This window comes from Pinus tabuliformis, chromosome 2_1 (genome assembly GCF_031772625.1).
Source record: "Pinus tabuliformis cultivar Carrire ecotype Pingquan chromosome 2_1, CPIR1, whole genome shotgun sequence".
Taxonomy (NCBI): domain Eukaryota; kingdom Viridiplantae; phylum Streptophyta; class Pinopsida; order Pinales; family Pinaceae; genus Pinus; species Pinus tabuliformis.
In genome coordinates this window covers 888002132-888026831 of record NC_142299.1, presented here as the reverse complement: position 1 = coordinate 888026831, position 24700 = coordinate 888002132, and the positions used below count along the sequence as shown (strand labels likewise).

At 42.7% G+C, this 24700-nt stretch overlaps 1 protein-coding gene across 4 annotated transcripts in view; it reads right to left on the bottom strand.

Annotated features, from left to right (window-relative positions):
- The window catches only part of LOC149203496 (Thioredoxin superfamily protein), a 459228-nt gene that overhangs the window by 325510 nt on the left and 109018 nt on the right, over positions 1-24700 (bottom strand). For all 4 annotated transcript variants that reach the window (XM_089400196.1, XM_089400198.1, XM_089400200.1 and 1 more), the window contains exon 5: positions 11851-11887. In XM_089400196.1, the coding sequence (XP_089256322.1) occupies positions 11851-11887 (37 nt within the window). The remainder of the gene's footprint in view (positions 1-11850; positions 11888-24700) is intronic.

Genomic DNA, 24700 nt, shown 5'->3' with positions numbered 1-24700 from the left:
TCCCAATGAACCAATGATAGTTAAACCCAAAGAATGGAGATGGTATCAAGGGATAAAAATGTGATACACACAATGTTAAGCATGGTAAATGGAGAATGAACACGCTATTTCAATCCAGGTCTTCCAAGAGTGCCCCTCTTATAACCTAAGGCCTTATGGGAGGTCCCATTAGACTAGGGCTACAGGTTAACGCCCATGGTAGGGTGAGAAAACAAGTTTACAGTCAAGATCAGTCAATCATCTAGATCACTCCTTTATCCATGTGAAAATTCCAAACTGGAATCTTATTGCAGCAACTGGAAATTATTCTCCTAATCATTAATTTAATTTAAGAATTTATTTGTTGTTTGTTATGGAAATTATTGAATAAACCACACTGCAACATACACAAATAAAATTGTGGAAGAATAAACACTGGAAGAAATGGTAGCACACACACATGAAATAACACAATTGTTTTTGGACAAAAGTTCCCAGAAAAACCCAACTTGGCAAAATGCTATATAAAAATTTAGTTAGTTTATAAGTTATTAGGAAAAGGGCATGATCAAAGATCATGCCCATTTACCAAGAGGCACCCAAGGCAATATATAGCCAGGGCCTCCCACAAAATGTAAACATCATCTATTCATTTATTAATAAAATATATATATCATCGCTGTCAATTGCTAAATTCATGTGTTCCATCTGGTATCAAAGCGGGTCGCTCCTCGTTGCTGAGGGGACACCGATTTTTCCAGTGCGGGGTTCCTCCATTGCTTGGTTGCGTCCACCTTCTCTGCTCACCCACTGTCGTCCGTCCCCCTGTTCTCTTCTGTTGCAATCACGAACTCATTCACATACCTGTCAATTGTTCTTACCCCCTTGACAAAACCAGTTCCAATTCCCTCATCGTCTGTTTGGTTATGCTACCCCTCAACGTGCTCCCCACCATTGTTCCATTTCCTTCGCTGTACGTTCAGAGCCTCGTTTTGATTCCTCCGATGTCAAGTCATCCAGGTTCCAGATCTCTGTCACCATTACACTTGCCACTTCCGCCCAGAACTCCACTGTCATTTCACCTTCTGCCCAAACTCTGCATCCCTCTCCACTTAATGTCTGTATGAATATATAGTTATATCTATAGTTCAATTAATTAAATTTTAATTAGTTAATATATAGTTTATGACTATACATAATTTATTTAATTAACTTTAATTAAAAAAAATTGATTAAAAAAAAAAATATATATATATAGATATATTTAAATTAAGAAAAAAATCAAATTAAGGAAGAAAGTTAAGCTGGGGGACAAATATACACCCCCACAAACCCATTCAATGTCGTCAATCACAATGGCCGATTTCAGCAAAAAATTGGTTGATCTGGAGAATAGGATTACTAGCCACTCCAATGATTTCAACCAAAAATTAGTTGATCTCGAGAGTAAGGTTATCGGGCATTCCGACGATATCAAGAAGCTTCAGGAAACGACAAATCGGATAGAACTACAGCTCGAGCAGAACCATATGAAATCTGAAATGAATCATAATCAGACGATGTCATTGCTGAGCATTTTATGTGACAGGATGAAGGTTACACCAGAACAACTACTCCAAGATGATGGAGGTAATTAACAACACAATTCATCAGATTCAACAAATTCAACAGATTCTCATGAAAAAGCGGAGTCTCCAAAAAAATCATCCACGCACCATCAAGGAAATAGTAACGTGACTTTTTCAAATAAGCAACTCTGGAATTCATTTGCCAATCAATACCCTCTTTTCGCTCCACCATTAGCGACATATCAGCGAAAGGCAAAAATCGAGCTGCCCAAATTCGATGGTAACAAAAAATGCAACGTTGCATGGTAGAATAAAGCAGAAGAATACTTCGAGATTTACGACATTGACAATGATGATGAAAAGATCAGGCATGCTTCCATGAAAATGGAAGGAGAAGCATATAATTGGTATATGTGGTGGAAGAAGACGACAATCGCCATTAGTTGGAGAAAATTTAAGGATGCATTCTTTAAAAGATTCCAAGGTGTAAAGGAAGAAGAGTTCTTTTCAACACTCATCAGATTACGACAAAAAGAAATGTGGATGAGTACACTCGAGAATAGGAGACCTTAGCAACACGAGTACTTGGGTTATCGGAATCTTGTCTAATTCAATCATACATCTCCTAACTTAAAAATTATCTGCGAGTAGAACTTGAGCTTCATGACATTACATCGATAGAAGTAATGAGACAAAAAGCAAAAGCTGCTGAAAATAAATTTGAACAGATATTGTGGTCAAAACCAAAAAAGTATATTCGAGACAAAGAATGCCCCAGATAATACAAGATATTTTCCACCACATCGTCGTGAAGGCGAAAAATCTAACATAGAAATGCAAAGGATAAAAGAAGGCAAATGCAAAAGTATGGCGAGAAGTGGGACCCTAAACATAGGTGTGCAAAAGGAAAAGAATCAAAGAACCTATATAATTGTGAAGCAACTAATGATTCAAACAGTGATGATTCAAACATAGAAGAAATAAAAGATGCCCCAGAATTAGATGACAGAAGTATTCCGCAAGTGTCACTATCAGCTATGACAGGTATATCACAACCCTAGACTCTAAAATTAAAAGGACATATAAAGAAGAGCAACGTAGTGGTTCTCATCGACTCTGGTAGCACCCATAATTCTTAGATGCAATCGTGGCAAAGAGACTCAATATTTTCTCATTTCCCTTACCCAACATGAAGTTAATGGTAGCTAACGGTAAGAAGATTAAAAAGGTAGGGAAATGCCATAAGGCAAAATTGCAGATTCAAGACTTTAATTTAGAATCCCCGTTCTTCATTGTACCATTAGGTGGAGTAGATGTGGTCTTAGGTATCCAATGGCTACGAACTCTAGGAACTTATTCTGCCAACCATCAAGTACAATCATAAGCTTTAACTGGGAAGGGAAGAGGTACAAGTTATACAGATCCCAAGCACCAGAGAATCAATTCGTATTGTCATCTCAGATGATGAAGATGGTTCGAAAAGGAGCAGCAACTTATGTAGTACAATGTCACCAATTAGAAATGTTATCTGCAAACATGATCAATGAAGAGTCACCAAAGATACAAGATCTAATTCAGAAGCATGAAAAGGTATTTCAAGACCTGCCTATGAAAATGCCTCCTAACGGGGAAATTGAGCATACAATAGAAGTCAACGCAGGGTTAGACCCCATCAACGTCAAGTTGTATCAATATCCACATCACTAAAAGACGGAATTTGAGAGATTAATCCAAGACCTTTTAAAGTGTGGGATCATGTTGAAAAGTAAGAGTCTGTATGCTTCTCCAGTGGTATTGGTAAGGAAGAAGGATGGTTCATTTAGGCTATGCATTGACTATAGAGGATTAAACAAAATAATGATTAAAAACAAATTCCTAATTCCCTTTATCGACGAAATGTTGGATGAACTACATGGCGCAAAATACTTCTCAAAATTGGACTTAAGGTCAAGCTATTACCAAATCAGAATCAGGTTGGAAGACATACTAAAAACAACATTCTGAACACACGAAGGTCACTATGAATTTAAAGTAATGCCATTTGGGTTAACCAATGCACTAGCAATGTTCCAAGCCACTATGAACGACTTATTCCATCCATATCTTAGGAAGTTTGTAATAGTATTCTTTGATGATATTTTAATTTACAGTAAAACTTGGAAGGAGCACTTACAACATCGGATAAAGTTCTTCTAGTACTGAAAGAGCACCAGTTCTATGCAAAAAAATCCAAATGCAACTTTGGAAGGGAAGAAGTAGAATATCTCGGAAACATCATATCTCATGAAGGCGTAAAAGTGCACCCTAATAAAATCAAAGCTATAAAGGAATGGACCAAACCAGTTAATATATCCAAGCTAAGAGGGTCCTTAGGATTGACTACATATTACCGAATATTTATTAAAACCTATGCACATATAACTGCACCTCCAACAAACCTTTTAAAGAAGAATTCATTTCAATGGGATGAGGAAGCAGGGAGGTGTTTTGAAGAACTGAAGGAAGTTATGTCTAATGCCCCAGTATTAGCAACTCCAGATTTCTCAAAACCATTTATCATCGAGTGTGATGCTTCCGAATTCGGTATAGGTGAAATGTTAATGCAAGAAGGGCATCCAATAGCTTTTGAAAGCAGGAAGCTCAATAAAAGAGAACGTCTTAAGTCCACATACAACAAGGAAATGCTCGCTATCATGCACGCACTGGCTAAGTGGAGACAATATCTTTTGGGAAGTTCTCCATTCGAACAGACCATAACAGTCTCCAACACCTCCTTCAACAAAAAACACTTTCCGAAGGACAACAAAAATGGATTGAAAAAATTGCCGCCTTTGACATGGAGATACTACATAAAAGGGGAAAAGACAATGTAGTAGCAGATGCCCTGTCTAGGAAAGATGAAGAACCAACACTACTTGCAGTCTTGGTTGTTGTTCCTGAATGGCTTAATGAGATTCGAAGTGAGTATGCTAACGATCAAAAAATAAATGCGATAATCAATAACCTTCCAGACAACTCAAAATTTGAATGGAAGAACGACATTCTATGGTACAAAGGAAGAATCTATCTAAATTCAAATTCCAAGTTTAAATCCAAGATACTCAAGGAGTCACTTGATTCACTGTCAGCCGGACATGTAGGATTCTTTTGGAAGGGGATGAGCCGCGATATTCAGAAGTATGTAGCAGAATGTGACACATGTCAAAGAAATAAAAGTGAAAATATTATGACACCTGGATTACTTCACCCCTTAAACATTCGAATCAGAAATGGGAAGAAATATCAATGGAATTTATTGAGGGATTACCTGTATATGAAGGCAAGGACAAGATTTTCGTAGTGGTTGATAGACTCACCAAATATGCTCACTTTATGGAAATAAAGAAATCAGACTCAGCTAAACAAATCACTGAAATATTTTGCAAAAATCTATATAAATTACACGGTTTTCCAAAAGTCATTGTGAGTGATAGAGATGCCAAATTCAAGGGTAATTTCTAAAGGGAATTGTTCAACCACATAGGAACCTACCTAAATATGAGTTCCTCTTATCACCCTCAAACAGATGGACAAACAAAGGTTGTCAATAAATGTTTAGAAGCCTACCTACGTTGTTACGCTACAGAAAAAACAAAATAAGTGGCCTCAGTGGTTGCATCTCGCTGAGTGGTGGTATAATTCTACTTATCATACATCAGCAAAAACGACTCCATTCCAAGCTTTGTATGGATACGAACCTCCAAAATGGAAGGATCTAGCTACCGTCCAGACGAATCTTCCTACTATTAAAAACCAACTAGAAGAAACCCAAAAAATCGTCCAAACCCTATAATAAAACTCGAATAATGCAAGGAACTGTATGAAGCAACAAGTGGGCGGAAACAAAACCGAAAGAGAATTTAAAGTCAGAGAATGGGTATTTGTCAAGCTCCAGCCATACAAATAGTTGTCCTTGAAACAAAAAGAAAAAAATAAATTGGCACCAAAGTTCTATGGACCATATCAGATCAATAAAAAGATCAGCCAAGTTCACAATGTCTTCCATGTCTCATGCCTTAAAAGGGCACTGGGCGACCATCAATCAGCGCAAACAATGCTTCCATCCCTAGATGATGAATGTAGGGTCATTTTAGAACCAGAAGGTATCTTATCTACGAGAGAAAGGAAGCTTCAATCTCGTGTAATCAAGGAATACTTGATCAAGTGGAAGGAATTACTAGAAGAAGAAGCTTCTTGGGAGACTGAAGTGTTTCATCAATAACATCCGTCATTATGTATGCTTTGAGGACAAAGCATTATTTTGAGAGGAAGGCAATGTTATATAAAAAATTAGTTAGTTTATAAGTTATTAAGCAAAGGCCATGATCAAAGATCATGCCCATTCACCAAGAGGCACCCAAGGCAGTATATAGCAAGGGCCTCCCACAAAATGTAAACATCATCTATTCATTTATTAATAAAATATATATATCATGGCTGTCAATTGCTACATTTGTGTGTTCCAGAAAATCGGGGCTGCAGATGAGGGTTTTATTATTATGCAGCAATGAAATAATCTGAGTACAATCTGGATGCCAAATATTGGCAATCCTGCAGAGAAAACACTGGCAAAAATCTAGTCAGGAATTTTCCTCACCCCATAGGCAAATTCGGGGTTTGACTGCAGCTCCAAGTGAGTCGTCCAAATTGCCTCTACGCAGGCGCTGCGTCACCCTAGCACAGTCCCTTCTGCGCTCAGTCTGAGTCAGCTTCTCCTCAAGCCATTTAATCTGTTGTTGTCTGGGAAAATGTCTCTCCTGGCCTCCGGAACCTCTATCCAGCCTCTAGCACTGAAACTCGGGTTTTCCCGAGCAAAATCAAAATTGCCTCTAGAAGCTATTACTTTGCCCCAGCATCAGCCTCTCTGTGGCTCTTTTGCCTCTCTGCACATGCACTCACCAGATCTGGAAATCTTCCTCCAGCTTCACTGTCTCTACCCCTCTCACACTGCTTTGATCTCTAGCTCTCTCTCCGACAACTGAATGTTGCTACTCTAGAAATCGATCTGCTCAGAAATTGAACCTCTCAAGTGATTTCCCCATCATCACATCAACCTCCTCTTATAATCCTCTGTTGGAGCACCAACGACTAAGATTAAAACTTAATCAATGGCTAAGATGTCATGTCCCTTCTCAAAAACATTAGTTAGAGGGTGCAACTACACATTTTTGGCACAATTTTTACTTAGGAGGAGGACCCCACACTTAGACTTAGGAACTATGGGGCAGTTTCGACTTTATTTAGCAGTTAGTGGACTGTGGGGGCCACCCACATGAGGAGTTCGAACTTGGCCATTCGATGTGCTTGGAGGGAAATCGAATGGGTGGATGGAGGGGCCCACATGAGGCTAAGGAGGCCCAAGGTAATAAAAGGAGAATCAGTTCTCATTTTTGAGCATCTTCTACATTTGCAAACAAACACTCACTTGTATGCTTTGTTGTTTAGCAAGTCTACCAGCTATTTAGCCACGAATCTCTCACGTGAGAGATTCGCCTCTACTTCGGGGGACCATCTATGCCCGCCCTAGGGAGGTTGTTCTACTAGAGTTTTAGGGAGTCAGGGACAACAACACACTTCAGCCATTGGCGTAGAGAGGGAACTATGTATTCCTAGGTAGCCAGAAAACACGCAAGAGGGGTTGAAGGCTAGCAAGGAATTCATCGCTTGTTAGGAGATTCGAGAATGGAGGAGGCAGCATAGTGAAGGCATTTTCATTGGAGTTTGCAGCTAAAGAGAGCAACACATCAGCCAGTAGTATTTTTGGATAGAGGGATAGTGCAAAGGCCATCCAACAGCAATTCGTGGGGACTTGCGGAGCAGTTGACCTTGGCTAAAAGACATCCGGGGAGTTAGGAATTGGATAGCACAGGTAAAACCAACATTTTGGAGGAGTTTGCAGAGGGATTTGCAGGTTGTTTCCTGCAAATCGAAATTGGCAGTCGATGCTAGGGAGAGGCTCCAAGGAGGCCGAAAATCAGAATTCAAAACCGACTAAAATCCCTTCTGGTTTTTCTGGGTTTTGTCTAGGGAGTCCAAGGTTAAAAGCACATAATTTTTTGGATAGTTTTTGAGCGCCTTCCAGCTAGTCGAAGTTCAGCAGGGCAGCAGTTTACTAGGGCAATGCGGTGCAAAGTGGTGCAACAGCTGGGCAACCTTCAGCTCAGCTATTTTCCCACCTGGGGTTGGTCTTGCTTGTTCATTGGGACAAGCCCAGGTGCACCATTCCATTTCATATTGTATCTAGCCTGCAGATTTTTAATAATATGGCTCAGCAGTTCCTTATTGGGAGCATTTTCATGGATGTTTAATGTGTGTTTTATTTTTTTTATGCTGCTGCACAGTTTATTTTCTTAATATCACTTACATTCCTACTTAGGAACATTACATAGGATCATTTCTGGATCGATCCGTGTGAGATTCTAGGTTATTCTCGCCTTGACTTAATTAATACTGATTAATTAACCAATTTTCCTAAGTTTAGACTTAGGAAACATTAAGAAATTGGTTAATAATCTAATTAAGACACTTCTAGGCGGAATTTCCATAAACAATTTCTAGGTTTTGGGGATATCATGTATTCTAGCCTCTCAACGAAGTTTCGTGGCTAGAACACATTCAATGCTACAAAAACTAACACTACCTCTTAGCGAGGAATGTGTTCTAGTCCTGTTGCACACCTGGTAGAAACACCCTATTTCTGCACCACCTCTTGTCACGTTGTTGATGTCTGGTTGTTGTTGCCCACCAACCATTGTGCAACTCTGATATGCGTTGCATCTGTGCTGCTGCTGACCTTGCTGAACTGCTGGGAACACTGCATCTGCACTGCAACTTTGTTGCTGCTGCTACTGCAACATCTGCAACTGAAAAACATCTAAAACTTAACCAAATGTGTTCGATATGATGCATCTGTCACATGAGTCTTGACTGCCACTAGCTATTGCTCTGTCTACTAAAGCTTTTGTGTTGCTACTGACTCTGCACTGCTGCCAACTTTGCACTGCGCTCCCCAGCATCTGACTGCTACTAGTCTGCAACTGTCACTCTCGCATCTGACTACACCAACTGCCATTGATCCATCCTGTTACTGAATACTGTCAGCCCCCGTAGCAAGGTATTGATCCAAGAGGTGGACTCCTCAAGGACCCTTCCCATCTGTAGCTCTTTCAGGACTGCAACTCCAAATCACCCCACCTCAGCCCTAGAGGTATATGAGCAATCATGGCGAAGTCTTCCTCCAACTTGGAGAACAGACTTTTGACCTCGGCATGAGCTACTGCTTGGTCCTGCTTCTCCTCTTTGTCCTTCTTCTTGGGAGGACAGTGGGTACTATAGTGGCCACACCTAAAGCACTTGACCTTTGACAAGTCCTTCTTCTTTATCTGCTCCCCCTATCCCTGATTGGGACCATTAGATGCGAGGGCTACATTCTCCTCCTCCACCTGCGTCTATCCACTGCTACTGCCACTGATGGATCTCTTTAGAAGAGCACGCCTCAATTCCTCCTGTTGCAATTCAGCCCACATCCTGTCCCAATTTGGTATCTTGTCTCTGCCCAGTATGCTTTGGACAAAGACCTGCTAGTCCTCAGAGACCCTGTTGCGTGACAATCTTACAAGCTCTATGGGTTGAGGCACTGCCCCAACAACTGACAATTGGTCCCGAACCTCCTGAATCCTGGTGAGGAAGGGTTCTATGCCTTCCCCCTTATGCATCCGGATGAGCCTTAGCTTCTCCTCGAGGTAAATCTTTCATTGCTTGGAAGTACCCTGATACAACGTGGCAAGAGCATCCCACATTTGCTTGGCAGTATCTTTGCCAGCTATATGTGAAACAACATGATCCCGGACTCCATCTAGGATCAATCGTTTCACCCGTGCCATCTCCTTTTTGTACCCCTTAAATTGATCTTCATCTTGGGGAACTGTTACCACTGTATCAATATATGTTTTCAGGCCAAACTCATCTAGAAGGAAGGTCATCCTTGCCTTCTAGATGACGTAGTTGGAAGCCCCATCCAACCTGTCCTGATCATGAAGCCCAATAGTGGCCATCTCAACAAAATATAAAAAATCTCCTCTTTCCTTCTGCTCAGTTGTTGCTCTGCTATTCGCACTCGCTTCTGGAGTAAGAAAATCTGCTCACAACGACTATTGAACTGCAAGGAAAAATCGACTTTCTTGAGACTAGAAGTTCCCCCAGGAAAATTTTCCCTCTGCGTGTGCTCTTCTTCCTTCCACCGGATGTTGGCTCTGCTCTAGCGTACTGTTGCAAAACTTCTGCGTCTAGCTAGAGATCTGCTCAACGAAAAAATCTGAGTTGCTCCCTCTGCCTCTAGAATCACTCAATCTGGAAAGATTCAATTTTTCTGTCCCTCACTCAAAAAAATCGAACCTCCACAAGTAATTCGGTCTCCTAGAAAAATGACTGCACTGCCCTTGGGAATTTTGGCCTACTGCCCACAAAGAGCAGCGAAATTCCTTCTCTTTTTGCCTTTGTACTCTTCGAATGATCAACTGCACTCTTATACCATGTGAAAATTCCAAACTGGAATCCTATTGCAGTAACTAGAAATTATTCTCCTAATTGTTAATTTAATTTAACAATTTATTTGTTGTTTGCTAAGGCAAATATTGAATAAATCACACTGCAATCTACACAAATAAAATTGCAGAAGAATAAACGCTGGAAGAAATGCTAGCACACACACATAAAATAACACAATTGTTTTTGGACAAAAGTCCCTGGAAAAGCCCAACTTAGGAAAACCAGTGCAGTAGATGAGGTTTTTATTATTATGCAGCATGAAATAATCTGAATACAATCTGGATGCCAAATACTGACAATCCTGCAAAGAAAATACTGGCAAAAATTTAGTGAGGAATTTTCCTCACCCCACAGGCAAATCCAGGCTCTGGCTGCAACTCCAAGTGAGCCATCCAAACTGCCTCTGCGCAGGCTTTGCATCACCCTAGCACAATCCCTTTTGCGCTTAGTCTGAATCAGCCTCTCCTCAAGCCGTCTAGTATGTTGTTGTCTGGGAAAATGTCTCTCCTAGCCTCTGGAACCTCTGTCCAGCCTCTGGCACTGAAACTCAGCTTTTCCCCAACAGAATCGAAATTGCCTCTAAAGGCTACTGTGTTGCACTATCGTCATCCTCTCTGTGGCTCTTCTGCTTCTCTGCAAATGCACTTAGTGGATCCGAAAATATTCCTTCGGCTTCATTGTCTCTGCTCCTCTCACACTGCTTCGATCTCTAGCTCTTCTCTCTGGCAACTGACTGCTACTACTCTGGAAATCGATCTGCTCATAAATTGAACCTCTCAAGTGATTTCCCCATCACCACATCGACCTCCTCTTATAATCCTCTGTTAGAGCACCAACGACCAAGATTAAAATTTAATCAATGGCTAGGATCATTTCTGGATCGATCCATGTGAGATTCTAAACTATTCTGGCCTTGACTTTACTAATATTGATTAATTAACAAGTATTCCTAAGTTTAGGCTTAGGAAACGTTAAAAAATTGGTTAATAATCTAATTAAGTCACTTCTAGGCGGAATTTTCAGATACGATTTATGGGTTTTGGGGATCTCATGTATTCTAGCCTCTCCACAAAGTTTCATGGCTAGAACACATCCGATGCTACAAAAACTAACAATCCATACTAAATGCCTAAAACATTAAGTAAAAGCACCTGATTGCAAAATGATCAAAGTTCCTAATGAGTGGTTGCCCACCCTCATCCAAGAGGAATGCCAAATGGTGAGAGGTGTGTGACTAGTGCAGATGGTGAAGGAACTAGCATATCATCATCATCAAGTAGTGTGTAGGGCTGCTAGCTGGCTGGCTATCCAAAATAGTAGAAAAAGTTTTCTCCTGAGGGGTTACCCATTTTGGTGGGTAACATATAGCATGACAAACATCTACCCACAAAACCAAGAATTGCATGCCTGAGAATTTTTTATCTCACCTAGCAACCTGATCATTTATGGATTGTATAGTCTTGATGGCCACATGTTGGTTTTGCTTTTTTTACATATATATTCATATTGGAGTCTATCTAAGTTGACATTGATTTTAGTTTGTGGGGGCCTGCCTACTACCCTTTTTCTTCTAATCTACTTTGTACTTATGTCCATTTAATTGAATATAAGAAACATAATTCAAATCAAAAATCAAGCAAACAAACGTTTAATAACCCATATTCAATGTTTATAAATGACAAAAGTGGTGTGATTTTGTAACACTCTAACACCATACCTCCTGGAAATTGCGTTTGATCAGCAAATGCCTTTGCCTGTCAATTACCATAGCAAGGTTTGTCAACTACCTTTTACAAAGGAATGTTAGAGAAACGTAAATTTTCAAATATGTATAAAGACCTCATTAGACTCTCCATGAGATCATGAAAACAGATGAAAACAAATATGGTTTACATATCGCCATAGATATTCATAGTGCAATAAAGTTTAATTACCAAATGACGTCTTGTCCCTTAAAATTTTAAATTAAGTTTAAATTGATTCAAGGTTACAATGGAAGTGATAATAAATATATAAAGAGCTTAAAATCGAATTTCAACAAGTAATTAACAAATGGATCTAGTCAAACTAGACAGACCTTATAGATTCATCTGCCGTTACAACTGAAAATGTGGAAATCAATCATGGAAGCAAGACAAAAACACACTAGCACAGGAGACTCACGTTTTGACATTAAAGGAGCACATGGTCTAAAGGAACCTTTCTTGCACTTTGATGGAGCTTCAATTTACTATTTTTTCCTAGGAAAGGGTGTGACTTGCTTGAAGTGAATAGTGACTGTTTTTAATCACCATTTTCCTTCCTAAAATAACATAACCCCCCATAGTAACTTTGAATACTAACACGTGGTTCTAAATTCCTAACTTTTGAGCTTATTTTTAGGATGTTTCCTCTTGGAGCCCTGTGCCCTAATCCCTTGAAATTTTTAGCATGCATGAGATGTTATTCTTATAAGGTTCAATTGAGGACCTTCTGTTTTGCATAAAGATAATAACAGAATCAAGGTTCTATTGGAAAGGGGTCTAACCTAGAAGAAGAGTTTCTTAGAGATAAATATAGCAATCATCTTATTCTCTTTTCAGAGGGAGATGGAGCACTCCACCTAGGGTGGTTCTTGGAGCATTTTTGGAGGTGTTCTATTCTTGTCTCTCCTCTCTTATCTCATTCTCTCCTATATAACGTACAAACAATGTGAGGACAAGGAGTTCATCAATAACAAGTGCTTAAGAGAACAAGTTTAGTGCTATGGCCTTGTACCTTTCAATGCTTCCATTATTCTTTTCTCCAGAGAGTGTGATTGAAAACTGGCATCAAGTACTTGTGGTAGTTGGATTCCTCTTTGCAGCATTTTGATTGTACTTAACCCATCTTGTAGAGGAGGAATTATACATCTTGGTTCCCCAAGATCTTAGAGGATTATAGATATATTCGGGCGCACCAAGGACTTTGTTCATCCTACAAACCTTGATATTAAGTACATTCAAGCACTTCCTTGGCTACTATCCCTTGTGTTTTGTGTAAGAATTTTTATTGTAATCAGACTCTCAACAGATATGAATTTGGTTTTAATAACATAAAATTTAAGCAGTAGGATTTGAATACTATCGTTCACTTTACTCGCTTTTTTTCCTGTCATATCTTGACTCCATAAGGCACTGGTTAATTCACTTAAGCTATTAATTCACTCGTAAAAAAACAAAAGCTATCAATTTACCTCAAGTTTAGTGCATCTTAGGTATCCTAGGCATATTTATTTTTCTTTAATTCCATTTTCTGTCACAGAACAGTAATATTATCTTGCTGTGTTCTTCCGATTTTCATGCAGTAAGTGAAACTATATTTTCTTAATCTGTGTGCACTAGGAAGCATTAAAAACCAAAAATGCTAGAAAACAGAAATTTAAGACTTAAATGCATTTACAGTCATAAAAAAACACAAGTACAGGCATAAACAGCATGCTGTACCTGCTGTTTTTGTGCATTTAATTGCATTGGGTTGCATGCCCAACATAGTGTTAATTTTCTACATCGATTCATGCATTTAGGACAGTTGTTAGAGAGTTTTAGCTTGCTGTTTCTATACTTTAACCACAGATTACAAACAGGACACCATTTTGTATTGGTTTAGAGGTAATTCTAATCATTTATTGACTTGTGGTTGATACCTTAAATCAGTTAAGGATAACCCCTGAAGCCAACAAGAACATACTTCAAAGTGAGAGAGGTCAAGTGAGGTTATAGTGGCTTGATTTCTAATGTTATCAGGATTCCCTTCAGTCTTGAGGAGTGGGAAATTCTGTGAGAATTCTATCACTGCAACATCTAATTTACTTTGCCTACTTATTTCCAATAAGTTATTTATGAAATTCTTCAATAAACATTAAAATATATTCTGCTGCAGATATCACACAATAATACAGAAACAAACACATGCACGAGAATCAATACATCGACACAGATATTTTGGACAACAATCCCCAGAAAAACCCAATGTGGGAAAACCGATGCAGCAAGGGAGGATTTTATTATTCAGCAATTCTTCAGTACAACAAGGTGCCAAACTAGTTTACCCAACAGAGAGAAAAATTCTCCAACACTTCTCCCAATCCCAGCGTCAGCCTGGCTGACCTTTGCGTAGCTCCCAAACACTCTGCGTCAGCCCCGGGCCTCTCTGCATCACCCACACAGGCCCTCTACTGACTGCGCAGTCTCCTGCTGCCTCTGCGTCTGCCTGAAAGGTTCCGTGTCTGCCTCTGCGCTGGTCTTCTGTTGTTGATCCCGACTCTCTGTTTTGTACTTGCTGCCTCTTGCTGCTCTCCAAACCACTAGTTCGAATTTCTCAGTTAACCCCGCTCCAGAAATCGAATTGACTGGTCTCCCTCAGTATATCTTCCAACTGACCCTCAAGCCTCCTCTTATACTTTTCCTGTTGGTCCTTCAACAGCCGAGATTAAATCGCTAATCAACGACTAAGATTAGATTTCGCTTGATCCATGACTTTTGGAACCTTCTAACCCAGTTTTATATTAATACTCATTAATATTTTATTTTTCTTAAGTTTAGACTTAGGAACTTCATTAAAAATATTAATTATTTTAATATCTCCCAAACTGGTTAGAATTTGCCCAAACCATTTTTGGGTCTTGGAGATCTCATGTTCTTTAGCCTCTCTACCAATTTTCATGGCTAGAGCATATCCGATGCTACCCCAGATCAACACTCCCTCTTAGCAAGGACTGTGCTCTAGTAATACTCCACACTGAGCATTACTCTGATCATACGACATCGATACCTGTGCTGATGCTAAGCCTCTCTGCCCAACATCCTCTACACTACTGCATCTTGTACTCCTACCCATGGCTCTATCACTGCCACTGCTCCATCTGTACTGCAGCTCCCTCTGCATCTGTGTTGCTGCTGGTCCATCTTCCCAACACTGCATCTGCACTGCAACTCCCTCTGCATCCGTGTTGCTGCTGGTCCTTCTTCCCAACACTGCATCTACACTGCAACATCATACCCATTTCTGCTACTGAAATGGATTCTTTATCATCCCCTTCTTCTCCCTAAAATAATTAAACTTGGTTCTTCCAAGGGCCTTGGTAAGGATGTCTACCACCTGTTCTCCTGTAGGAGTGTAGCTCAACTGTACAGCTCCTTGTTGGACACAGTCTCTGACAAAATGACACGGATATCAATATGGTTTGACCGATCATGAAACACTAGATTCTCAGAGAGTTTGATGCAACTCTAATTATCACACATGATCCTGGTCGCCTCCATTTTCCTTCTGAATAGGTTCACAAGTAGTTTTCTAAGCCATATGGCCTCACACGAAGCTGTGCTTGCCGCCATATATTCTGCCTCAGATGAGCTCAGAGCCACGGACATCTGTTTCCTACTACACCATGAAGTTATTCCTGATCCAAAGTTGAAACAGTACCCAGAGGTACTTTTCCGATCCACTGAGCATCCTGCCCAATCTGCATCAGTAAATCCACTCAATCTGATATCTTTACTCTTGGTGTACAAGAGTCCATAATTGACTGTTCCCTGTAAATACCTAAGAACATGTTTAGCTGCTGCCCTGTAATATTCCTAATTAGCCATGGCTAATTGGAATATTCGATTTTGTTCAATTTTTGCCTTCTATAGTTATTTGTAAATAAAAAGTGAGGAAGGGGGACATAACTCACTTTAGAATAAAAAGTCACTTCCTAGGTAGCACAACGTTGTGACTTAAAGCGGAGCCAAGGGGGCCAAAGGGGGACGCAGAAATGGAGCCCACGCAGACACATGGAGAGACTGCGCAGGAGGGAAGAACACGTGGCAAGAGGAGAAGCATGCAGGAGAAGGTGAGCCTAAGGATTGTGGGAGGCAAAGGCTATAAAATAGAGAGGAGCACCCTCATTTTGGATCATTCAGTTATGTGCATTTTGAGCTAGTCGTTTCGACTTTTGAGCACGCTGGCTGTTTAGCTGGTCTGCAGCACTGTTTAGTGCATTGAGTGTCTCCGTTCAGAGATCTCACCCTTAGCCCCGGGGACTTCAATTGCCTGCTCGGGCAAGGTATTTCCATCGGTATTTCAGCAGTAGTTTTATCAGCATTTCAGCAGCAGTTTCATCATCATTTTGGAGGACTGCGCAGCACTTGGAGAGGGACGCAGTGCTTTTTGGTTGTAGTGCTAGATTGGGGTTTTGCAGGTGGAGTTATGCTGGGAGATTGAGCAGGGGTCCAACTCGTCTCATTGGAGGATTTTTGGCAGTGTTTCAGGCAGAGTTTAGAGGGGCTTTCTTCAATGACAGCGCAAGGCATTGAGGAGCTGCGCAGAACCCCAAGAGGGTGTTTTTCGAGGGTCGGACATTCCAGGAAAGCTTTCGGGGTTTTTCTGGGTTTCTTGAGTAGAGCCCGAATCCAGAGTTTCAGCTTTTTCTGAGGAGGAGAGCAGCCCCAAATCATCATTTTTTTTCTAGCAGCAGCAGCATCCACGCAGAGAGGCCATTCTTGTCATTCTGAGAGTATTTCTTCACTTGCCTTGTGCAAGTCGAGGTGCCATCTGTCTAATCACCTCTTGTACTCATTTTATTGCTCAGTATAATAAAATGGCTTAGCATTTCTCACTGCATTTCTTGTGTATCTACTTATATTTCCGATTTACATTATTATATGTTATTCCACTGTTATTTTATCACTTCTGGGTTATTATATCATTTGCACATATTTGGTTGGAGTTTTTGCTGGGGTTTGAGGAATATTCTGGGTTAGGAATATTACAGTGGTATTAGAGCATAGATCTGGCTCAGCCTATGGAGCTAGCAATCTATGACACCAGGGGAAAAACCCTACATTTGTTACAGAGGTAGGAGGTACAGAGACAATGGACGTAGGTTGGAGAATACCTACAAGGAGGGAGACTGTGTTCCTATGGTGGACGCAGAACAGGTGGAGCTTGTGGTAGATGCAGAACAGAGAGAGCCAGTAGTGGACGTAGAATAGATGGCCGACGAGGACAGGAAGAGATTTGCGGATATGCTCCTCAAATCAGTGCAGGATCTGTCGAGGCAAATTGAGGTGATGGGGCAGAGATTCACGGCAGTAGAGGCCAGACAGCGTGAGAGTCCACGAGTTTTTCTTATTGGTGAGGGATCAGGTGCATCCCATCATTTGCCGGAGCAGCATGATACTGCGCAGCAAGTGGCCTCACATGCCCCTACACGCTCTACCATGCCCACGTTCTTAGGAGCAGATACAGGGGTCGGAGCCCAGCAGGAGGCAGAGCCTAGCCATATGGGCGATTATTTTGCAGAGTACCAGGCATATGGGCAGGAGTTCAGGGATGCCCTTTCATTCAGAGACTTTGTTCAGCTCCAGCAGGATAGTAGGCCCCGCGATCATCACAGAGGGAACCGGCATTACCATGATGGTGACACTCACCGTGCAGCGAGTAGATTCCACTTGCCTACGTTTGATGGTTCATCAAACAGTTCGGCGAAGTCTTGGGTGGAGAAGCTGGACATTTATTTCCAGCTCAACCAGATGTCGGAGGCAGAGGCCATCAAGGTGGCAACATTGCATTTGGATGGCGAGGCCCAAGATTGGTGGTTTCACGGGATGGTTACACTCGGGCACTCTACAGTGACGACATATGCAGAGTTTACCAGGAGATTGATGGAGTGATTTGATCGGAGGGATCCAGAGCAGCATTTTGTTGAGCTGACGAGGCTCAAACAGACCGAGAGCCCAGAGATCTACATTGCAGATTTCTTGAGGGTCTCCGTGATGGTGCCAGACCTCTCCATGGCACAGAGGGTCTATATGTATGTTGAGGGGTTAGCAGAGCCACTTCGAGGTCTAGTCCGATCCACTAGACCAGCTACGCTCCAGGACGCTATCAGCAGGACCTAGGACTTACAGGATGTCTTACCCAGGACCTGGACACCTTACCCCCAAAGACAGCCTTTTCAGTCTAAGGGGAAGGACGTGAGGATTCCTCCTCTAAAGGGGAATCTAGGACGAGTACAGCTTGACGATGATGCCAGGAGGGAGCTGAAGAAGAAGCGGTTGTGCTTCACCTGTCAGGAGCCATGGGCACCGGGACATAGATGTGCTGCTGGCAAAGCACATTTTATTGAGGTCTTCTCCAAGAGTAGTGGAGAAGAGGATGACGAGGATGTGGAGGCAGGAGATAGCCATGCCATACAGGGACCTTTGCCACCTCCACCGCCAGCAGCAGGTGGTGCATCCTTTGCACCCACCAGAGGGGCCCTTGCAGCATTGAGAGGAGTTCCCAAGTATCTGACGCTACGCGTACGAGGGACAGTACGTGGCCAGCGTGTATCGATTTTGGTTGACAGTGGGGCGACCCACAACTTCATCGATGCACAAATGGTTGAGTGGGGTATTCAGACCGAGAGCTTCGATGGGTTTTCAGTATTGGTTCCAGGAGATCAGACCATGACGTGTGCTCGCTATGTCCCAGAGCTTTCAGTGACGATGGGCACCTACACATTGACTGACCACTTTTTCGTGGTCGATATTTTGGACACCAACATGATATTGGGTGTTCAGTGGCTTATTACTCTAGGGAAGGTCAGGACGGATTGGAAGACCCTAGAGATGGAGTGGGATGATGAGAAGACAGGGAGGCATGAGAAGATACGGGGACAACACACATATCTGCCTCAGACTGTGTCGGCTCATCGGATGGAGGCAGTCTTCCGAAGGGAGACATAGAGTGGGCAGTGGAGCTGCGTGCATCAGAGGCAGGGACTACAGGACAGACGGTACATCCGGAGATACAGTCCATCCTTGATCGGTATGCCATAGTGTTTGGGGAGATTCCACCAGGACAGCCACCGGATCGGGGGTTTGAGCACACCATCGAGCTTGAGCAGGGCATACAGGCCGTGATCACTACCCCCTATAGGCACCCCAAGGCCTATCGGGATGAGATTGAGCAGGCTATCCAGGAGTTGCTGGCTCTTGGGCACATTCGGCCGAGTACGAGTCCTTTTGCTTCTTCTGTGGTGTTGGTGAAGAAGAAGGACGACACATTGAGGATGTGCATTGACTATAGGGCCTTGAACAAGAAGACCCTGAAGAACAGGTACCCCATACCCAGGATCGATGAGTTGATGGACGAGTTGAGGGGAGCACGATTCTTCTCAAAGATTGATTTGAGATCTGGGTACCATCAGATTCGCATGAGGGAGCAGGACATTCCCAAGACCGCCTTCAGGTGTCACTATGGGCACTTTGAGTTCTTGGTGATGCCTTTTGGGCTAACCAACGCCCCCGCTACATTTCAGTCCTGCATGAATCACATCTTCTGTAGTCACTTGAAGAAGTTTGTGTTGGTATTCTTCGATGACATTCTCATTTACAACAGGACTTGGGAGGAGCATCTCCAGCACATTGAGACGGTATTGCGTATCTTATAGGAGCAGCAGTTCTATGCCAAACTCTCCAAGTGTGAGTTTGGGTTGACGGAGATGTTGTATCTGGGACACATCATAGGAGTGGACGAAGTGAGGGTCCATGAGGAGAAGATCAGGGCCATCAAAGAATGGCCAGAGTCGAGAAACGTGATGGAACTTTGAGGATTCATTGGCATTTGTACTTCCTATCAGAAGTTCGTCAAGGGTTTCTCACAGCTTACTGTACCCCTGACAGATTTGACGAGGAAGGGGGCATTCAGTTGGTTGGATACAGCGCAACGAGCCTTTGATAGGCTCAAGGAGGTTATGAGCAGCTGCCCAGTGCTTGTGTTGCTAGATTTTACGCAGCCGTTTGTTTTGGAGTGTGATGCATCAGGAGAGGGGATCAGCGCAGTATTGATGCAGGGACGTCACCCTATAGCCTTTGAGAGCTGGAAGCTCCTTCCACATGAGAGGTTGTATTCCATATATGACAAGGAGATGCTGGCCATCATGCATGCATTGGCTAAGTACCAGCAGTATTTGGTGGGTAACAGGTTCAGGGTGAGGATTGATCATAACAACCTCAATTTCTTTTTGGAGCAGAAGCAGCTACAGGAGAGGCAGCAGAAGTGGATCAGCAAGATCCAAGCATATGACTTTGACATTGAGTATGTCAAGGGTAAGAACAACGTGGTAGCAGATGCCCTTTTACGTAGACCAGTCACGTTGTCTCTTATGAGCTTGGATACAGACTACAGGGCTCGACTTTTAGTAGAGTACTCCAAGGACAGGTTTGCATGTGAGGTTCTGGATGGGCAGGTGGCAGATGGCAGGTACAGGGTGGTCAATGAGATCATCTATTACAGGGACTGGATCTTCTTGACTGAGGGGTCTCAGCTCAAGAAGAAGATACTCCAGGCATCTCATGATTCACCATTGGCAGGACATCAAGGGTTTACCAAAACCTATAGGGCCATTAGGGAGAGGTTCTCATGGAAGGGCCTCAAGGAGGACGTACTCCAGCACATCCGGGAGTGCGATGTTTGCCAGAGAAACAAGGGAGAGATGAGCCATCTCGCGGGATTATTGCAGCCTCTTCCCATTCCGGAGGGGAAATGGGAGAGTATTTCGATGGACTTCATCACAGGGTTGCCCATGGTATAGGGAAAGCATTGTATCTTTGTCGTCGTTGATCGACTGACGAAGTACGCACATTTTTTTGCCATATCCGCACACTATACAGCAGCACAGGTGGCCGAGTTGTTCTTCAGAGAGATCTTCAAGCTACGTGGTCTTCCTAAGACCATCGTCAGTGATAGGGACAGTCATTTCATGGGCAGGTTTTGGCAGGAGCTTTTCTAGTTGGTGGGGACGGAGTTGACACCGAGTACTAGTTATCACCCACAGACGGATGGACAGACAGAGATAGTTATCAAGTGGCTAGAGGGCTACTTGCGTAACTATGTCAGTGGGCAGCAGCGAGCATGGTTGAGGTGGTTGCATTTGGGGGAGTACTGCTACAATACTTCACATCACATGTCCATTGGTATGACCGTATGTCACCATTTTATGCCTTATATGGGTATCATCCTTTATCTTTTGTTGACGTGATGTTTGGTGATAGCAGGGCTCTTAGAGCCAAGATTTGGATCCAAGAGAGTCAGGATATCCTCCGAGCTCTCAAAGATAACATGGCTACAGCACAGAACCAGTAGAAGCTGTATGTCGACAAGGTCGGGTGGAGAGGCAGTTCGAGGTAGGGGATATGGCCTACCTACGATTACAGCCATACAGACAATCATCACTGAAGCAGAAGGGGGTTGAGAAGCTCAAGCCCCGCTTTTATGGGCCATACAGGGTGATACGCAGGATTGGACAGGTTGCATATGAGTTGGAGCTGCCCCAAGGTAGCAAGATTCATAACATTTTTCATGTATCATGCCTAAAGAAGGCATTGGGGCAGCAGGTGACAGTGATAGATGAGCTACCACCCATGGATGACGAGGGGCATTTGGTATTGCAGCCGGAGGCTATCATTGATACCAGGGAGAGGCAGCTGCGGAGCAGGACGGTCCAGGAATTCTTGGTGAGGTGGAAGGATTTGCCAGATGAGGATGCCACTTGGGAGAGTGAAGATCTTGCAGCATCCATCACTTTAGTTGCTTGAGGACAAGCAATATTTTGCCAGGGGAGACTGTAATATTCCTAATTAGCCATGGCTAATTGGAATATTCGATTTTGTTCAATTTTTGCCTTCTATAGTTATTTGTAAATAAAAAGTGAGGAAGGGGCACATAACTCACTTTAGAATAAAAAAGTCACTTCCTAGGTAGCACAACGTTGTGACTTAAAGGGGAGCCAAGGGGGCCAAAGGAGGACGCAGAAATGGAGCCCACGCAGACACATGGAGAGACTGCGCAGGAGGGAAGAACACGCGGCAAGAGGAGAAGCACGCAGGAGGAGGTGAGCCTAGGGATTGTGAGAGGCAAAGGCTATAAAATAGAGAGGAGCCCCCTCATTTTGGATCATTCAGTTATGTGCTTTTTGAGCTAGTCGTTTCGACTTCTGAGCACGTTGGCCGTTTAGCTGGTCGGCAGCACTGTTTAGTGCATTGAGTGTCTCCGTTCGGAGATCTCACCCTTAGCCCTGGGGGACTTCGAGTGCCTACTCGGGCAAGGTATGTCCATCGGTATTTCAGTAGTAGTTTTATCAGCATTCAGCAGCAGTTTCATCAACATTTTGGAGGACTGCGCAGCACTTAGAGAGGGACGCAGTTCTTTTTGGTTGTAGTGCTGGATTGGGGTTTTGCAGGTGGAGTTATGCTGGGAGATTGAGCAGGGGTCCAACTCTTATCTCATTGGAGGATTTTTGGCAGTGTTTCAGGCAGAGTTTAGAGGGGTTTTCTTCAGTGATAACACAGGGCATTGAGGAGCTGCGCAGAACCCCAAGAGGGTGTTTTTCGGGGGTCGGCCATTCCAGAAAGCTTTCTGGGTTTCTTGAGTAGAGCCCGAATCCAGAGTTTCAATGTTTTCTGAGGAAGGGAGTAGCCCCAAATCATCATTTGTTTTCTAGCAACAACAACAGCATCCACGCAGAGAGGCCATTCTTGTCATTCTGAGAGTATTTCTTCACTTGCCTTGTGCAAGTCGAGGTGCCATTTGTCTAATCACCTCTTGTACTCATTTTATTGCTCAATATAATAAAATGGCTTAGCATTTCTCGCTGCATTTCTTGTGTATCTGCTTATATTTCCAGTTTACATTATTATATGATGTTCCACTGTTATTTTATCACTTCTGGGTTATTATATCATTTGCACATATTTGGTTGGAGTTTTTGTTGGGGTTTGAGGAATATTCTAGGTTAGGAATATTACATGCCCAGTGCGCCCTCTTTGGTTCCACCATGAACTGACTGAGGGTGTTGACAGCGTAGCAAATGTTTGGCCTAGTATTGACCAGATACATCAAGGACCCTATGAGCTGCCTGTATAAGGTGGCATCAACATCCTTGTCTTTTGATGCATCAATCTTCTTCCAGTTGGTGATCATTGGAGTAGCCATGGGTCTACAGTCTTCCATCCTGAATCTTTTCAGGATTTTTGTAGTATAACTCCCTTGCCCAAGGAAGATCTTTCCCTCTTGCTGCCAAACTTCCAACCCTAGGAAATAATGCATTTGTTCCAAATCCTTCATATCGAATTCTGTGGCTAGATTCTTCTTGCAGGCCCTAATGAGCCTGGATGATCTTGTCAGAAAAAGATCATCCACATACAATACTAAGATCAGCTGCTCATTCTCTAAAACCAAATAGTAGAGATTTGGATCCGCGTCACTCTTGACAAATCTCATCTTCTACAAGTAGCCATCGATTCTACCATACCATGCTCTAGGTGCCTGTTTCAGCGCATACAAGGCTTTCTTCAACCTACATACATGAGACTTCTTCTCATGTGTCTCAAAGCCCTCTAGTTGTTCAATGTATACCTCTTCTTCTATTACCCCGTTGAAAAAAGGTCTTTTGACATCCATCTGATGAATCTCCCATCCCATCTAAGCTGCAAGAGATATCACGGTTCTAATAGTGTATACTTGGCTACCGTGGCGAAGGTCTCCTTGTAGTCAATTCCTTCCTTTTGAGCATACCCCTTAGCCACAAACTTGGCCTTATATTTCTTAACACTTTCGTCTGCAACGTATTTGATCTTGTAGATCAATCTCGAACCTACCACTGATCTGTCTTGAGGCCTTGGCACTACCTCCCAGACATCGTTCACGATAATGGAGTTGTACTCCTCTACCATCGCATCTAGCCAAACCTGATGTTGAGCTGCCTCCTAGAAACTGGCAGGCTCCCCATCCTAAGCTACTAATGCTTGATATCTTTCTGGATGTTTTCACTCCCTCTTACTGTTTCTTAGCGCACCGTTAAAGTCCTCTGCATCTCGCAAAATCTGACGAAGTTCCCTGCTAGTTCTTCCTCTGCCAGCAGGTGCTTCTATTTGCTCCTCCTCCTCATCCTGTGAATCTTCCTAACTCGAGGAAGAATTCTTTACTTTCGTTGGTTGAAGAGGTTTAACAAACGCCTCCTCTTTTGACTTCTCGTCGGAAGGCATCTCACAAGATTTCTGAAAGCCCTATCCTCCATGAAATTTACATCTCGTCGAACTACCACCTTCCTGCTCCTTGGAAGATAGATTCTGTATGACTTAGCGTTCTCGCTATATCCCACCAGATATCCCTTTTCCACAGTTTGATCCAGCGTTTTCCTCTTTTCCTCAGGTATGCGGCAATATGGTAAACTCCCAAATATCCTGAAATGACTAACTTCAGGCATCTTCCCTATAAAAGCTTTCTCTGGAGTAATCTTGCCCACTGCCCGATGAGGAGTCCTGTTCTAAACATAGACTGTTGTGTTGCATGCTTCTGTCCACAGGAATTTTTGCATATCCTGATCATACATCATGGCCCTAGCTACTTCTACAATAGTCCTGTTCTTCCTTTCTTCTACTCCATTCTGCTCCGGATTGTAGGGAGTTGTCCACTCTCTTTTGATACCCTCCTTAGTGCAAAAATCAGTGAAGTCCTTATCGACATACTCTCCACCAATATCTGAATGCAAGACTTTTATTTTCTTCTCAGTCAGATTC